This window comes from Etheostoma cragini, chromosome 14 (genome assembly GCF_013103735.1).
Source record: "Etheostoma cragini isolate CJK2018 chromosome 14, CSU_Ecrag_1.0, whole genome shotgun sequence".
NCBI lineage: Eukaryota > Metazoa > Chordata > Actinopteri > Perciformes > Percidae > Etheostoma > Etheostoma cragini.
The window spans coordinates 17,405,061-17,418,523 of NC_048420.1; the positions used below are offsets into that span (position 1 = coordinate 17,405,061).

Consider the following 13,463-nt stretch of genomic DNA (forward strand, 5'->3'; position numbering starts at 1 on the left):
GGATTTAGGATATATTTGTCTGTGGCTTTAAAATGTATTGGTCTTTCTAAGCATAAGATACTTTGAGGTGTTTTCCTTCACATAGGCCTACATAGCAAGGACATTTCAAGAGCTAACATCAGAAATTGTAGATGTACAGTATGTTAATTGCCTTCCATGTTACACCTTGTCAATATAATCTTTAGAGTAAACCTATGCTTTCTTTTACCAAATCAATTCAGCCACAGGTTCTGTGTATACCATCAATAAAGATCTCAACCTGTAATGATTAGGCCTGTAATTATTGCTGCAGTTTGTCCTGTTTGTGATATTGATTGAATAGCCACGCGTTATGACCGAATTGCTTTTTATGTGCCAGTAATTACTCTTCATCTCTGGGATTCACTGCTGCCTGCTGTTTCTACCTGGCTCTCCCAGTGCCTTCCCTATTTTTGGTCGATGGTAACAATGAGTTTTGATGAAAGAGAAGCCTCTACCCCGGTGGACTCTGTGGCTAAATGTGTAATTTTCATGCCTTTCATCCATTTCCTTTGATTCACACACCGCAGTTGGAAATTCAGTGACTGTGCTTTTGGGACAGAGCCCACCCCCCCACACCCACCTCTTAAATGTACTCAAATCTTCAGTTGTTTTTGAATCACTCTTGTTTCAAAGACACTTAACACGTATCTAAATTCAGCTCTGTGTGTAGCTTAGCATATTGTCTCTGCCGCAGGGTGGGAAATATTTGGCTGGTGCCAGCCACTTGTATTTTTTTACCAGCCACTTTTTCCAGGATTCAAGTTCATAAGAGTGCACTAGCATATTTTGACATGCTTAAGTACATTATTTTGTATTATGAATACATATTTTATTAATATAAGCTAATAAAAAGTGATGTGAAAAAAAAAAAGAAGCCTTTATTGCCACACTCTGCTCCTGGGGTCCCATCTTTGTATGGCAGTGCACTTGATTTGAGACTTGGATGACTCGTGATCTTTCATTGCCTCTAATTTAAGGTTAGTTGTTCCTCTAACGAACAAATGTTTTCATTTTCTGAAGACTAGTAAGTATGGTGCATAAGTAAGGTAGGCTATAGGTTTGTGCCAATGAACGATGTCCTATCATTGTCCATTGTGATGGTTGATGGCATAACGTTGGAGAGCCACCATCGTGATGCCACACACCCCGCTCTGTCAGACACACACTAATCGTAGTGCAAGGGAAATTAGCAACTGTGTTGGTTTTAAACTAGCAAACACACTTGCGTCATGCTTTGCGCTTACGTAGAAGCTACTCCGCCCGCCCCCCCCACACGTCCTACCTATGTGTAGCGATAGTCTCTCTGTCTCTCCCTGTTAATTTAATACAAATTTAATTTTAAGCTTGCGCTACCAGGCCTAGTAACGTATCGGCATGCGGTAAGGTCATGCTCTGCCCCTCGGCTTGGACACGGCAGCCGAACGCTATCACACTTTCCTTTATCCCCTAATTGGACTAACTTTGTGGATACTGTGAAAGTAGTTCAAGTTGTAATTTACTGCCCCTACCAGCAGCAGCATGGCATACTGTCTATTTACAGAGGGCATTTAAATGTGTGATAAACTGCCAATTTAGCGGACATCGCCCAACTAGTAGGCTAACCATTCCCTCGTTTTCCCTTCGCCACAATGCACCATCACCATCAATGTGCTAATTTCCCACCCTGCTCTGCAGCATTTAACAAAGGGTTTAGGGAGGAGAGTGTGTGACCAGAAGGACTGGCTTGCAGAATGTGTTTTAAGAGAACAGAAACCTCATCTCCAACTGGTATTAAAATCTGAGAGATCCGATAACACGTGGACAGCTCTTAGTGCATATGAGAATGCACCCATTTCAGGCCATGAAATAGCTAACAGAATCTTAGTCTATATTTGATCAGCACTGCCTAGTTTTATCTATTTCATCTGAATTTCTTTAACCTCCGTTTATGCAATATAGGAAACCATGTGGGTCACACTTCTAAAACTATCGTATTACTGCCAAACACTACTGCACTAAAAGGTTTCTAAAAAAATAGGCAACTAAAAAGTAAGTGACTTTAGTAGGACACTGTTTAGTCTTACAGCGTTGTGTGTGTGTGTGTGTGTGGTCATTTGAAGGCATCTGTTATTGAATTAGTAAAGTAAATGACTGTGGCTTAACAGCTTTTTATTTCTTTCACTATCAGTCCTTTTTAGACTGAAATATCATGGGGTTAATGGCATTTACAGTGCATGTCCTTCAGGTCTATTTTCTTTACATTGCCATTATATGTGGTGCAATCTTTATTACATTGATCTCATAATATTGTTGCACCCACTGTGTCCCCGTTGCAGTTAGTGACACTCATCTCTGTGTATTCTCTTAATCTCCAGTGCTACTTTTAATTTCCCATCTGGTGCCCATGTAGTGTGCAGAAACTGATTGTTCTTTGGCTTTTCTTTGGAGAAGTCAAATGTGGACGGATAGATGGGTACATGACTTAACTGTAGTATTTTGGCTCAAGATCATGGATTTACCCCAGTAATCTGAGCCTTGTGATGAGATAGGCTGCAAATGAATTACAACAACTCATCGGTAAGGCTGCGTCATTTAGTAAACAGCTGACATTTTGTGTTTTTGGAGTTGAGAAGTACTGAATGTGTTAGCTGAGTGATATATTTCAGTTGGTCTTTGCAAATAGTACAGTCAAAAGCATCCTTCTGCTGAGTCTTGTCTTTTACGGAGATACGATGATGACCCACATGCATCATAGTCATCATTAGCAGGAGAATTCTTTGCTGTAGTTAAGTTTATTTACTCTTGACCATCAGTTTCATGTGTGAAAGCTTTGCCTATAGACCCTCTGCATTGTCCAAATGTCATGCCCCATCTAGGTTCAGCCAGGGACATTCTTGGGAAAGGGGAAGCTAAGCTTTGTGGGGAATAGAAAGTGTTACAGGCCACGTTAAGAGGAGTTTAATGTTTTAATAGAAGACTAGTTTGTTTGACCTCAGCTGCATTTCTGCTGTCATTCAGTGAAATATGAAATGTATGATTAGGGTTGGGTACCTTTTCACATTTTTATCGGAATTGCTACCTGAAATTCGGTTCCCGGTACTGTTGAGGTACTTTCCCTCTGCAGTTACAAAAAATGATTTAGGTTGTAAAAATAATTCCAACCTAATTATTTCTAATATTTTACACAGACATTAAACAAAAATAAAACCATTCCCTCTCTCCTTCCAAACCCGTCCCTACAACATATTAAATTGAATAATTATTCATTTCTTACGCACTCTAACTTTTATTCTTGTATATTCTTTTTTTAGCTGGTTTTATTTTCATCATGGCATTTTTTAATTGCTCTGAAAGGTGCTGTAGAAATAAAGTTGCTTTTCCTTACAACTTCAGCCTGTCAGTCAGTCCCCAGGGCATTTAAACCACTGTTGTGCCTAAATGTGTCACAGAAAGTGTAACATCAACAGCACCGCGACTGCTTTTGGCTCGCCATTAATATCATATCACAGTAAATGATGTCTGCGTGAAGTTTTGAAAAACCCTAACCATACTTGAAACCACTTTATCAGCATTGCCGTGACTTCAACAAAACTGCAGAGCCGACGTAGTTTGAGTCTCTGTCAACATGCAGAGAGGACAGATAAGCTTGTGCTCTCAGCTACTGAAATTTGGTACTGTTCAATTTAAAGTGAATTGGCCCTCAGTAGTACTGACGTAATTTGGTTCATAACCAAAAAAGAACAAAGTTGGTATAAGAATGATCAAGATAACATCAGTCAAACCTCTTTTAGGCAGCTTTCACTTTACGTTCTGTACACTAACAACTTAATGTGGGTGTAAGGGAGGCCGCTTCATCTTGTTCCACGGACACCATCATCTTACCTGAGAATGCATTCTGCACAGTAATTGCTGTGGTGTTAAACTATACTTGTTGGAGTTCGGATTTCTTACGGTCTTCTGTTATTACCAGTCACTACTAACCTAACTGCAGTTGGTTGATTGTTTGCCACATGGCCACCTCTGTATAGCATTATTGACCACAAAGAACAGTTGCCTAATGGTTTTGTCATCGATGGATTCCCTGCTCATCAGCCTACAGTTTTGTAAATTGATAATCTCGACCCCTGCCTATTATGGCTGGTCTCCAGTTTGTTCCCTTTTATTATTACAGCCTATTTTTTAGGTTGCCTTTTTTCCATCTTTTTAACTAAAACCCTATTGTTTTTCCTCTATTTCATTCTACTTGGCCAAAAAATACTTTTCTCCCGGTACAATGAATGAAATCCCCCGTAGTGAAACTCCAGTGCCTGTCATGTTGAATTTTTGTAGAGAAAGAAAGGCAGTGGCAAATTCTCAGTAGTGAGTTTGTGGTATCCTTTTTATGTCCCCCCCCCCCCCCACCATTTACATGTATTGGAGAGACAAAAAAAATGTAGGCATCCAAAAAGTTTTATTTTTTTGTTTACTGTACATTGGGGGGGGAAACACATACATAGACTGACTAGCACAAGTATCCCACGGGCTGCAGTTGTTTATTTCTAATCTGAATTCACGTCTCCCGTTGCATTACTAACGCAACACTATTCATCCATCCTACAGTCTGCTGTTGTCTATTACTTTTGTGTCTTCACTGTTATGTTGTTCATACATGTTCAGATGTTTTCCACAGCAAGTAGAGACAGTGTGGTGTGTTACCTCAGGAAAAGGTGTTCCCACACCACACAGTTCAACAAGGCTATTTATCCAAATCCAAAGATGTTAATCCAATACATGGGGAAGAGATGTTCTGGTTGCAGGACCATCTCAGTTGATCTCATTGGACTCAGTTGACTGGGCACATTCTTCTGCATGATCCTATCATGGAGAGCAGTCAGATTAAGCTTAGCAACTGCTTTGTTCAGATGACTAATCGGTTTGTAGTGGTTTAGTTTAAAAGGCAAGAGGCTGTGGAATTTAAAACGGTTGTGTACCTTGACATTTCTTAATAGACCTCCACTGCCCTGTGCCCCCCTCAGGCAGCTGCAGGCCTCCACCTCATGCAAGAAGATGAAATGCTACTCTCCACTTTCTCTTACAAGTTGTACACATTTGTTTTGAAAGTTTTCTCATTTGCTACCTAACAAATATGCCTACTATATGCTGCTACTATAGAGTAGTGCAGTTTCCAGGGGAACTTGCCTAGTCAGTATCTACACTTTTCTCCGTTTGGTTCTTTTTTATTGGAACAGGGTATGGCTATGGGCTGAAATACAGAATAAGCCGCCAGAAACTGAATTTGAATCCTTTATATTTGAATTGCTAAACTTTAATAACTCCGTTGCAAAACTGTAATTGAATCCCATAATTTAAAATTGTATTTTTTTTATGTGACTCATTGCATTAAAAATCTGAATAGTATAATTTGAGGTTGAATTTTTTTTTGGGAACTGAAGTCCACTAAAATTAAACTATATTTATTTTCACATTGAGTTCTAAAAACGGCATGTCAAGTTAGTGTGACAGACATCCGGGGAGGTGAAGGATGAAGGAAGAGCAAAAAAAAAAAAAAAAAAAGATTGCCCCCATGGATTTGTCTTGGCCAAATACGGTAATGCCAATCGAACATATATCTGCGATCCAACGATCTTTTGTGTAACAGTTGTTAACATTTTAGCTATTTTGTAGAAACGTTTTGTTTTGACCATTAGCATAACAAAAGATCGTTAGATCGTATATATATATATATATATATATATATATATATAGATATATATAGATATATATATAGATATATATAGATATATATATAGATTGAAATCATCTGTTTTTTTCAATACAATTATTCTAGTTTAGCAATTGGAATATTAACCATTCAAATTCAGTTTGTGGTGGCACATATTTCAGCCCATATATGGCTGTGTTCTGTAGACATACAACCATGGGTTCACATAGCGTGAATTATCCAAGGGGATTTTATTCAGTTTATTTTCTTAATCAAAATTCTCACTTCATTGTAGTAATTGTGTAAGTTAACATATGGTAAATGATCAAACAATTAGTAATATTACAGTTATTGGTATGGTCATTATCATTGCCATTGTTTGAAATAGGCCCACATTTTTTATCATGTTTTTTTTTTTGTTTTAAATAATCCTTTAGCACGTAACACATCAAAGATAATAAAAGATGATTAGAAGCTTTACTTAGAAGTTTTTACTTTGAAAACTAATGTGCTCTAGAGAGACCTCATCACTCCTGGCCTATCACAAGTTAGCAGCTAAAGGCAACCCAATATTTAATTTTATAATAGTGCAAAAAATAGCAAGCAATTTTACCATTCCTGTCCGGCCATGTGTGCTTGGACAATGTTTTGCATTCTTGATTTGGACTTATTTTGTGTTTGAGATGCTAACACTGCTGCATGTATGATGCTGCTTGCATTCTCGGCCCCGTTTGGATAATTTCTCATTCAGTGCATCTCCTCGTCTGCTTATAGCTTGTGTAAGCATCTTGTCGAGCTTTGCTAAGAAAAGAGCCTTATTCTAAGATTGAGTGTTCCGTTAGGCCCACAAGGCTGTGTCCATTTTGATAGATATTGCCAACCTGTTTTCACACAGGTGTGAATAAGAGCCTTTGTTTGTGAAAAGATAATTAGTATTGCCAATAGCAGTAACTCTGCTTTTAAAAATGAGATCAGAAAAATGTAGAGCTCATTAGCTAATTACCTTCAAATAACTGAGTATTTGACATCCAAAGCAGCATGTTACACATTTCATCTTCAAGCTTCTTTGCGCATATGCTAATAGAGTGAGATAAACAACAGACATATTCAAAGAATAGTGCCTAGGCAAAGACAAGTCTTTGTCTGGCTGGTCCCCATTTCAGGAAATCATAACTTTGCTCCTAACAGCCTTTTTTCCTCTTTTTTACAACCCAAACAGTTTTATGTGGGAATCTTTATCTTGACTGTCAAAATGTGGTGCTGGAGCAAATAAACACTGCTAGTTTATAGCTGTTCTGTGTCTAATGGGTATTACCAGTTAAAGCTGGGGCACAATAATGTGTATTGAAATTATTCCCCTCTGCAAGTCAATTGGTATGCCATTATGTCTCTTTACCTCAAGATGTAATATGATTTTTCTATTTTCATTCATTATTACCGATATGCAGTAGTTTGGCTCTTGGCATACTGACATGATGATCTTACACCCCACCAAGGCACAAAAACAGAAACCATCTGCTTGTGTTACAATTGCCAACTGGTCCAAATACATGTTTAATCAGTCCAGTAATTTAATTGAAATTCCAATGTTGAACAAATTTGAATGCCCAGTTTCTGTATGCACTGTAGTCTTTGCCTCTACAACAACACGTTTAGCCTTTGGGCTTTGTCACTGGGCTTTAAAAAAAAGTTGTCTCTGGAAGAAAATTAGAACGTTTTTACCGCTATGTTTCAAGCATGCATGAGTGTTTTATATTTGCTATGTTTTGGGTGCGTCGGTTTCCAATAGCGTTAGAATGAAATGGCTCTTCATGGACCTCTTCAATCGATCTCACAAGATGAGCTCTGCACTCAAGATTCAATTGAAAGAATGCTTCCTAAAGTGGCAGCAAGTGTTCACACAGAAAAATTGTATTTTTGTCTTTTTAGGATTTTTGTTAATGGTTGATCTGGCAGAATAATTAGCTGCATGTTGGTATTTATCTGTGGTTGATGCTGTTCATGTGTTTCTGCTGCTCTGGTTTTTATCAACCACCCCATATCAACTGAGACATTGCCTCATTGAACCTACTGCATAAGCTGTCAGGCTAGTAATTACAGCCAATATTTAATTTCACATTTACCAAGCAGTGTCTTGGATCTTGTACGGGCACAATATCGCCAGCACATATTCACAAAATGCATTACCATACCGGGTCGTTTAACTAGCAGGAAGATGCACGCACGCACACGCTTGCAACACACACCTACTTATCTTCGATTGAAGTGATACAGCAGCTAGATGATATGCGAGTATGCCTCATGTTTTCAAAGGATGGCAGGCATGCCGGACACTCAGCATTATTAAAGCCATCTGGCAGCTGTCCAGTGAGCCGGATAGTGTGACCCTTCCATCAGCATAGAGGTATTAGTTTTGGGACAGGTTGTGAAAGTGCACAGTGTGTCTGAAAACTAACTTGTCATGCAATTCTCGGGTAACCCAGCCAGAAAATCCTATTGTGGGACTATTAAAAGGTAAAATTCTATAGGGTGCAGATAGTAATCCTATTAGAGTTGTTGTAAAACAGTAAGTGAGGGCCATCTCTAGGAGCCTAATCAGAGTATCACATTTACAGTTGGGGTTGCAGGTAGATCTAGTGGATCATAAGACTTTAACTGGATGATGCAGGTTTAAACGTTGTCCCAGTGAGGATCTGTCCTGCTGAAGTGTCCATAAACTGGATCTTGACTCCATCTCTTCACTCAACTGCCTCACAACTGGTGACCACAGGTTAAAGCTCAGTTGTAATTTGATTTCTATCGCTGTCTTACTTACTTTTAAATCTGAACTTGTATGAACTACAGAAAATGCTAGAGAAATTCACTTTAGATTTTTTTGTTCATATTAATACTTAATTTATTCAGATCCTTAATTGTGTCTGATATTGTAATATTATCTATTATACGTTTGACTTGTGATTGCATTCTAATATCCCCCAACTTCATCTATCAAGGACCACTTCTTTCATGATTTACCCTTTTGATAATGTATCACATGCTCTGCTTCTTTCACTATAGTATTTCAAGACTGCTGCCTCTAAAATACAAAACACCTTGGCAATGCTCAAACCTGGATATCTGATGGGTGCCTTGTTGTGTGAATACTGTGCTCACTTGCCTTCTGGGTCCCCAAGCAGGCTCTCATTTACGTGTTATTCATTCGGAGTTTGACAGAGGTGGCCAATTAGACAAGGTGGTGATTACACCCCTGAAACCAAAAGTCTGTAGACGTTCACCATATTTTGAACCAGTAGGGAAAAGGCAATGATGCATCTGATTATGTAGTCAATACTGAATGAGGCATTACTGCCTTGTAAACAGCAATGGAGCCCACTTAGTCCTGCTGACGATGATGCCCTGTCTCAACAGGAAACTGGTAATCAGTGAAACTGACCTTGATTCAAATGAATTATGCCTGCAGGGTTCCCCGAGTGATATAAAATGAACAATATGCCACTCCCAATTTTCATCTTTGCTTAAAGATATCTGAGGGGTTGACATAGGGGCCATTTTAGCCCCCTCATTTTCGTAGCTATGAATCAAATGTTTTTTACGGTGTCAGAGGTGTGTTGTTCACGCGCTGGTTGTTGGAGCTACTGCAGTGGCATCACTGGTCATCAAGTGCTCTGTTGCCTGAGACCAAATTGGTGGCTTTGCATTAAATTGCTAACGTGCCTGTCAGAGCTACTTCATCCGCCCGATCAAAGTGACATGGCAGGTGTAAAGCGCTCTGCTTTCCGTGAGATTGTTGGAGAATGGGTTGTGCGGATGGCTTGGCAGCGTGCAAAGTTGTCTTTGAGAAATGTTTTTTTTATTTTTATTTCTGCCTCACTAATTTGACAGTTGCAGAACAATGACAAAAACGTAGCTGACCAGTTCCACCCACATTCAAAGTCCCAGTGTGGTTAAACGTATACACCTGGCCGCCTCTGCAGCTTTGCACTTTGTAATATTATGGTAATTTTCACTATTTACGTAAATAGACTCAGAGTGTAAAAAAACAACAAAAACTGATAGTTGAACCACCATCTATATTTCTTTATCCGATAGTGACAGTGGATAGACAGGGAAGGGGGAGAGAAAGAGATGGGATGACACACAGGAACGCCTGCAGGTCTGATTTTATGATTTTCTTTATTATTTTTTTAAATCCCAAAGAGGCGAGGAGTCTTCGGTCTATGCCATCTACCTCTCTCACCACAGTGACGTGTGTGTGTGTGTGTGTGTGGGTGTGTGGGTGTGGGCTGAAATTAGCTTTTATTTTAAAAATGCAAATAAATCGGTGAATTCGTGGGCAATTAAGTAAAACCCATGCAGCATTTTCCTCGCCAATGTCTTTAGATAACAAAATGGATGAAATTTGGCCGCGGCTCATCACTCGTAAATGTATTACGGATTGCAACACCATGATTTTCATGAGAACATGGTAACAACAGCGCTTTTTACGATGCAACAGCGTGTTTGGACGATGAGTTTGACGCTACGAATCCGAGGCACACGAGTGAAGATGACATTAACCACGCAGTTGACTAATCACTCACGGACCCTCCCCCCTCTCTCACATGGACCAACTCTGGCAGATTTGCTCCCTCCTCCTTTTCAACATGAAAGGAATTTTTTGTGGGTGTTTTAGAAAGGAAGCATCATGCTCAAGATTACCACAAGAGAACAGTTCTCAGCATTGGGTTTTGAAATTAATGTCTGGTCACGGCATGCTCTTTCCGGAAGCAAAGATGGAGGCTGTGCATGCGGGAGGAGAGCTTTGACTTCAGGTGCAATGTGAAGGCGTTGGAAAACCAGGCACCTTTTTATGATGATTAATGAGCTACATCTCATGCCAGCAATTTTAAATGCATTCTCCTGATCATGAGCATAAGCGGCAGCGTTGTGACAACTCTGCTGCTACCTCTCCTTGACACACACACACACACTCTCTCTCACTACACACAAACATACACACACACACTAAAAAAAAACACACTCTCACTAAACAAAACACACACACTCAATACAAAAACAGATGTATAAGTAAATGTAAGTGCCTACTGACTCTCACTCATTGGAGTAGATAGAAGTGAGGAAATGCTGTTGATTTGATTTGGGGTTGTTGATAGCCTGTGTTACTTGTGCTCCGTGTTTCTCACACACAGACTAATTTGTGGCTGTGCGCCACAATCAACACCGGCTGCCACACATTGCGTTTCTTTGTTTTTTTAACGCTATTTAAAGCACACATTCGTTGAATATCCTTTCCCTGATCTCCTCATTCTCTCTGTCACACGACACACTCAGCCCCTCCCCTCCGTGTACACAGCGTCTGTTTCCATGAAAACAGTGCTGCCAACTTAGATTTAGATTTTTTCTTTATAAAAGCAACTAGCAACAAATCTGGCGACTTTCTGTACAAAAGACGGCGACTTTCTGTATAGTCGACAGTATTGTCCAGCAAGGTATTTCTCTCTTGTGGCCGCCAAAACAGTCACCCCTCTCTGAATCGGTTTCATGAGGAGCAGTCCATGTCCTCTCCTAATGTGTGTCAGAACTGCACACAGTGCGCAGGCAGGTAGAAAGGGGAGAAGTGGCAAGGTGCATGACAGACGCTGCTGAGCTGGCCTGGCCCTGGGATTACTCTCCATCTAACCTTGCTGACACATCTACTAAGCTTTATGCATATTATTTTGTAATGATGTCACTAATAAGCCTATAATTTTCTGCTATGTTTTCCCCTCTCCAATCAACTTTTTAATCAAAGTCCGCTGCTCCTCAGAGCAATGTCTGGAACGACCCATATTGATGAGTATTTCAGTGTGAAATGCACTATAACCAGCATGCACAACATTTGGTCCCTTCCTTCCTTCAATATGGTGTGTCAATTATGGCCCCATAATTGATACCCGTTTCTTCACAGAATCGATCACCTCACTTTCAAGCACAGATTCAGTTACATAGAATGAGCAGGATTTCATGACTGTTGGGTCTGTTGGTTTTCTACGATTCTACAACACTTACTAGTAAATTATTTGCCATGTAGAAATATCACTTACACTAAAAAATATGATTTATGAGGTTAGTGATGTTGGACTGCTATTCTTTTGAACACAACTGTAGATGTTGGAGGTGTGACGAGAACCACTTGCGAGCTGCAGTGCTGAAGGAGCGAGACTCCGTTGCCTCTGCAGCTTGTTCTCACAGTGAGCCACGGCAATGCCGGTAAGGCGGTCACAATTGTGTAGTTACAGTTTTCAGAACTTAATAAGGTATTACACTTTAAGCTTGCACTTTGATTCAGATCCCTACTAGTGCAGTGCCCAATCATAGCGCGTGCCTGATCGGAACGGTCCGATTGCTTGTTCCTAGTTTTGCTGCTTGTAGCGTTGTCGGGAGGCGTGCCCCTTCAAAGCATTCTCAGACAAACAAAATTTAAGATTGTTAAAAGTGAATCGCAATCAACATGGCTTTGCATTGTTTGTTTGTTTTTATTATTTTCAGCTCCTTGCTGTAACCCTACCTTGTCCGTTTGGGGGACAATGTTGTTAGACTCTATGTAGTGTGAATCAAAGAAACCTCTCTAGTGTGTAAAAGAGGTGATCAGTTGTGTCAGGTGATTTAATGTCCTCTGGTACACATCTCTACTCTGCCAGAACAGAGAATTTTCTTTTAGAAAACTGCTCTGCCTTTCTATAGAGTCTATGCATGAAGGTACAGTACGTGGGCCTCTGAACACACCATGAAGCAGCCCACATTAATGAGCTGTGCAGCGAAGAAGGTGCCTCTGAAAATGTTCGGAACACTTGTTCGTTCTCTTTGGCAGCAGTCTTCTCAACAGTGTCAGCTCTTTCGATCTGCTGCTTGAGAGTGTTCCAACCCCCTCTGCTTATCACAGCTACAGTGTAAATCAAGGCCCGTTTGCTGTGAGATTCCATATATTTGTTCTCAGGGGTTTTTGCTTGCTTGTTTTGTTTTTTTTATCCCCCAGATTTCTCTGTTCCAACACCAGACCCATTTTACGCCTTTGTCACCTCAACGCATGCCAGTGGTTGCAGTTTGAATTATCTGTGAAATAAGTAGGCTTTGTTCTGAAAATGCCACAGTATGTGTGAGCTCCCTTCATCTTTTTTTTTTAACCGAGGGCTGACCTGAGAGATGTTGGCATCAGCACAATGGCAAACATAGTGAATGGATGCTTTATCTTCCCTATTTTAACAAGGCAAAGACTCTGACGCTTACCCATTCAGACGGCCTTCAGAAAATCTGAAAATTAAATAACTTTTTCTTTTCTGGAGTTAAGTGTTTTCTGGGATGTCACTAGCTACAACATTTTGGCAAAATATGGTCTATAAATGAAAAAGGATGTTTCTTTTCTGTGTGTGGTTATAATGTTGCTTTATTCTCAGCCAGCTCTCTTCTCTTTTTCTTCTGTTGCTTCAGGTTCAATTACAGATCAACACACCATCTCACCACAAATGGATTCTACGAGTTCCTCAACTGGTTTGATGAGAGGGCCTGGTACCCTTTGGGCAGGATCGTTGGTGGCACAGTAAGTTTCTCTTCAAATTGATGCAGTCATCCTCCACGTTTTTAATTTCTTTCTCATCATTTGGTTTCATTTTTCAGCTATTCTTGGGTGTCTTCAGGGGAATACAGATTTATTAAAGAAATGATTGAGATGAGACGGTGAATGGTTGTTCGCGAGTCTGAAAATGGGGGGGTTGGGTGGGGGGGG

The 13,463-nt window shown here is 40.0% G+C and overlaps 1 protein-coding gene across 1 annotated transcript in view; it reads left to right on the forward strand.

Moving 5' to 3' along the window:
• stt3b (STT3 oligosaccharyltransferase complex catalytic subunit B) overlaps positions 1-13,463 on the forward strand; it is a 73,480-nt gene that overhangs the window by 19,774 nt on the left and 40,243 nt on the right. Inside the window, exon 2 of the mRNA XM_034891267.1 lies at positions 13,169-13,277. Within this exon, the coding sequence (XP_034747158.1) occupies positions 13,169-13,277 (109 nt within the window). The remainder of the gene's footprint in view (positions 1-13,168; positions 13,278-13,463) is intronic.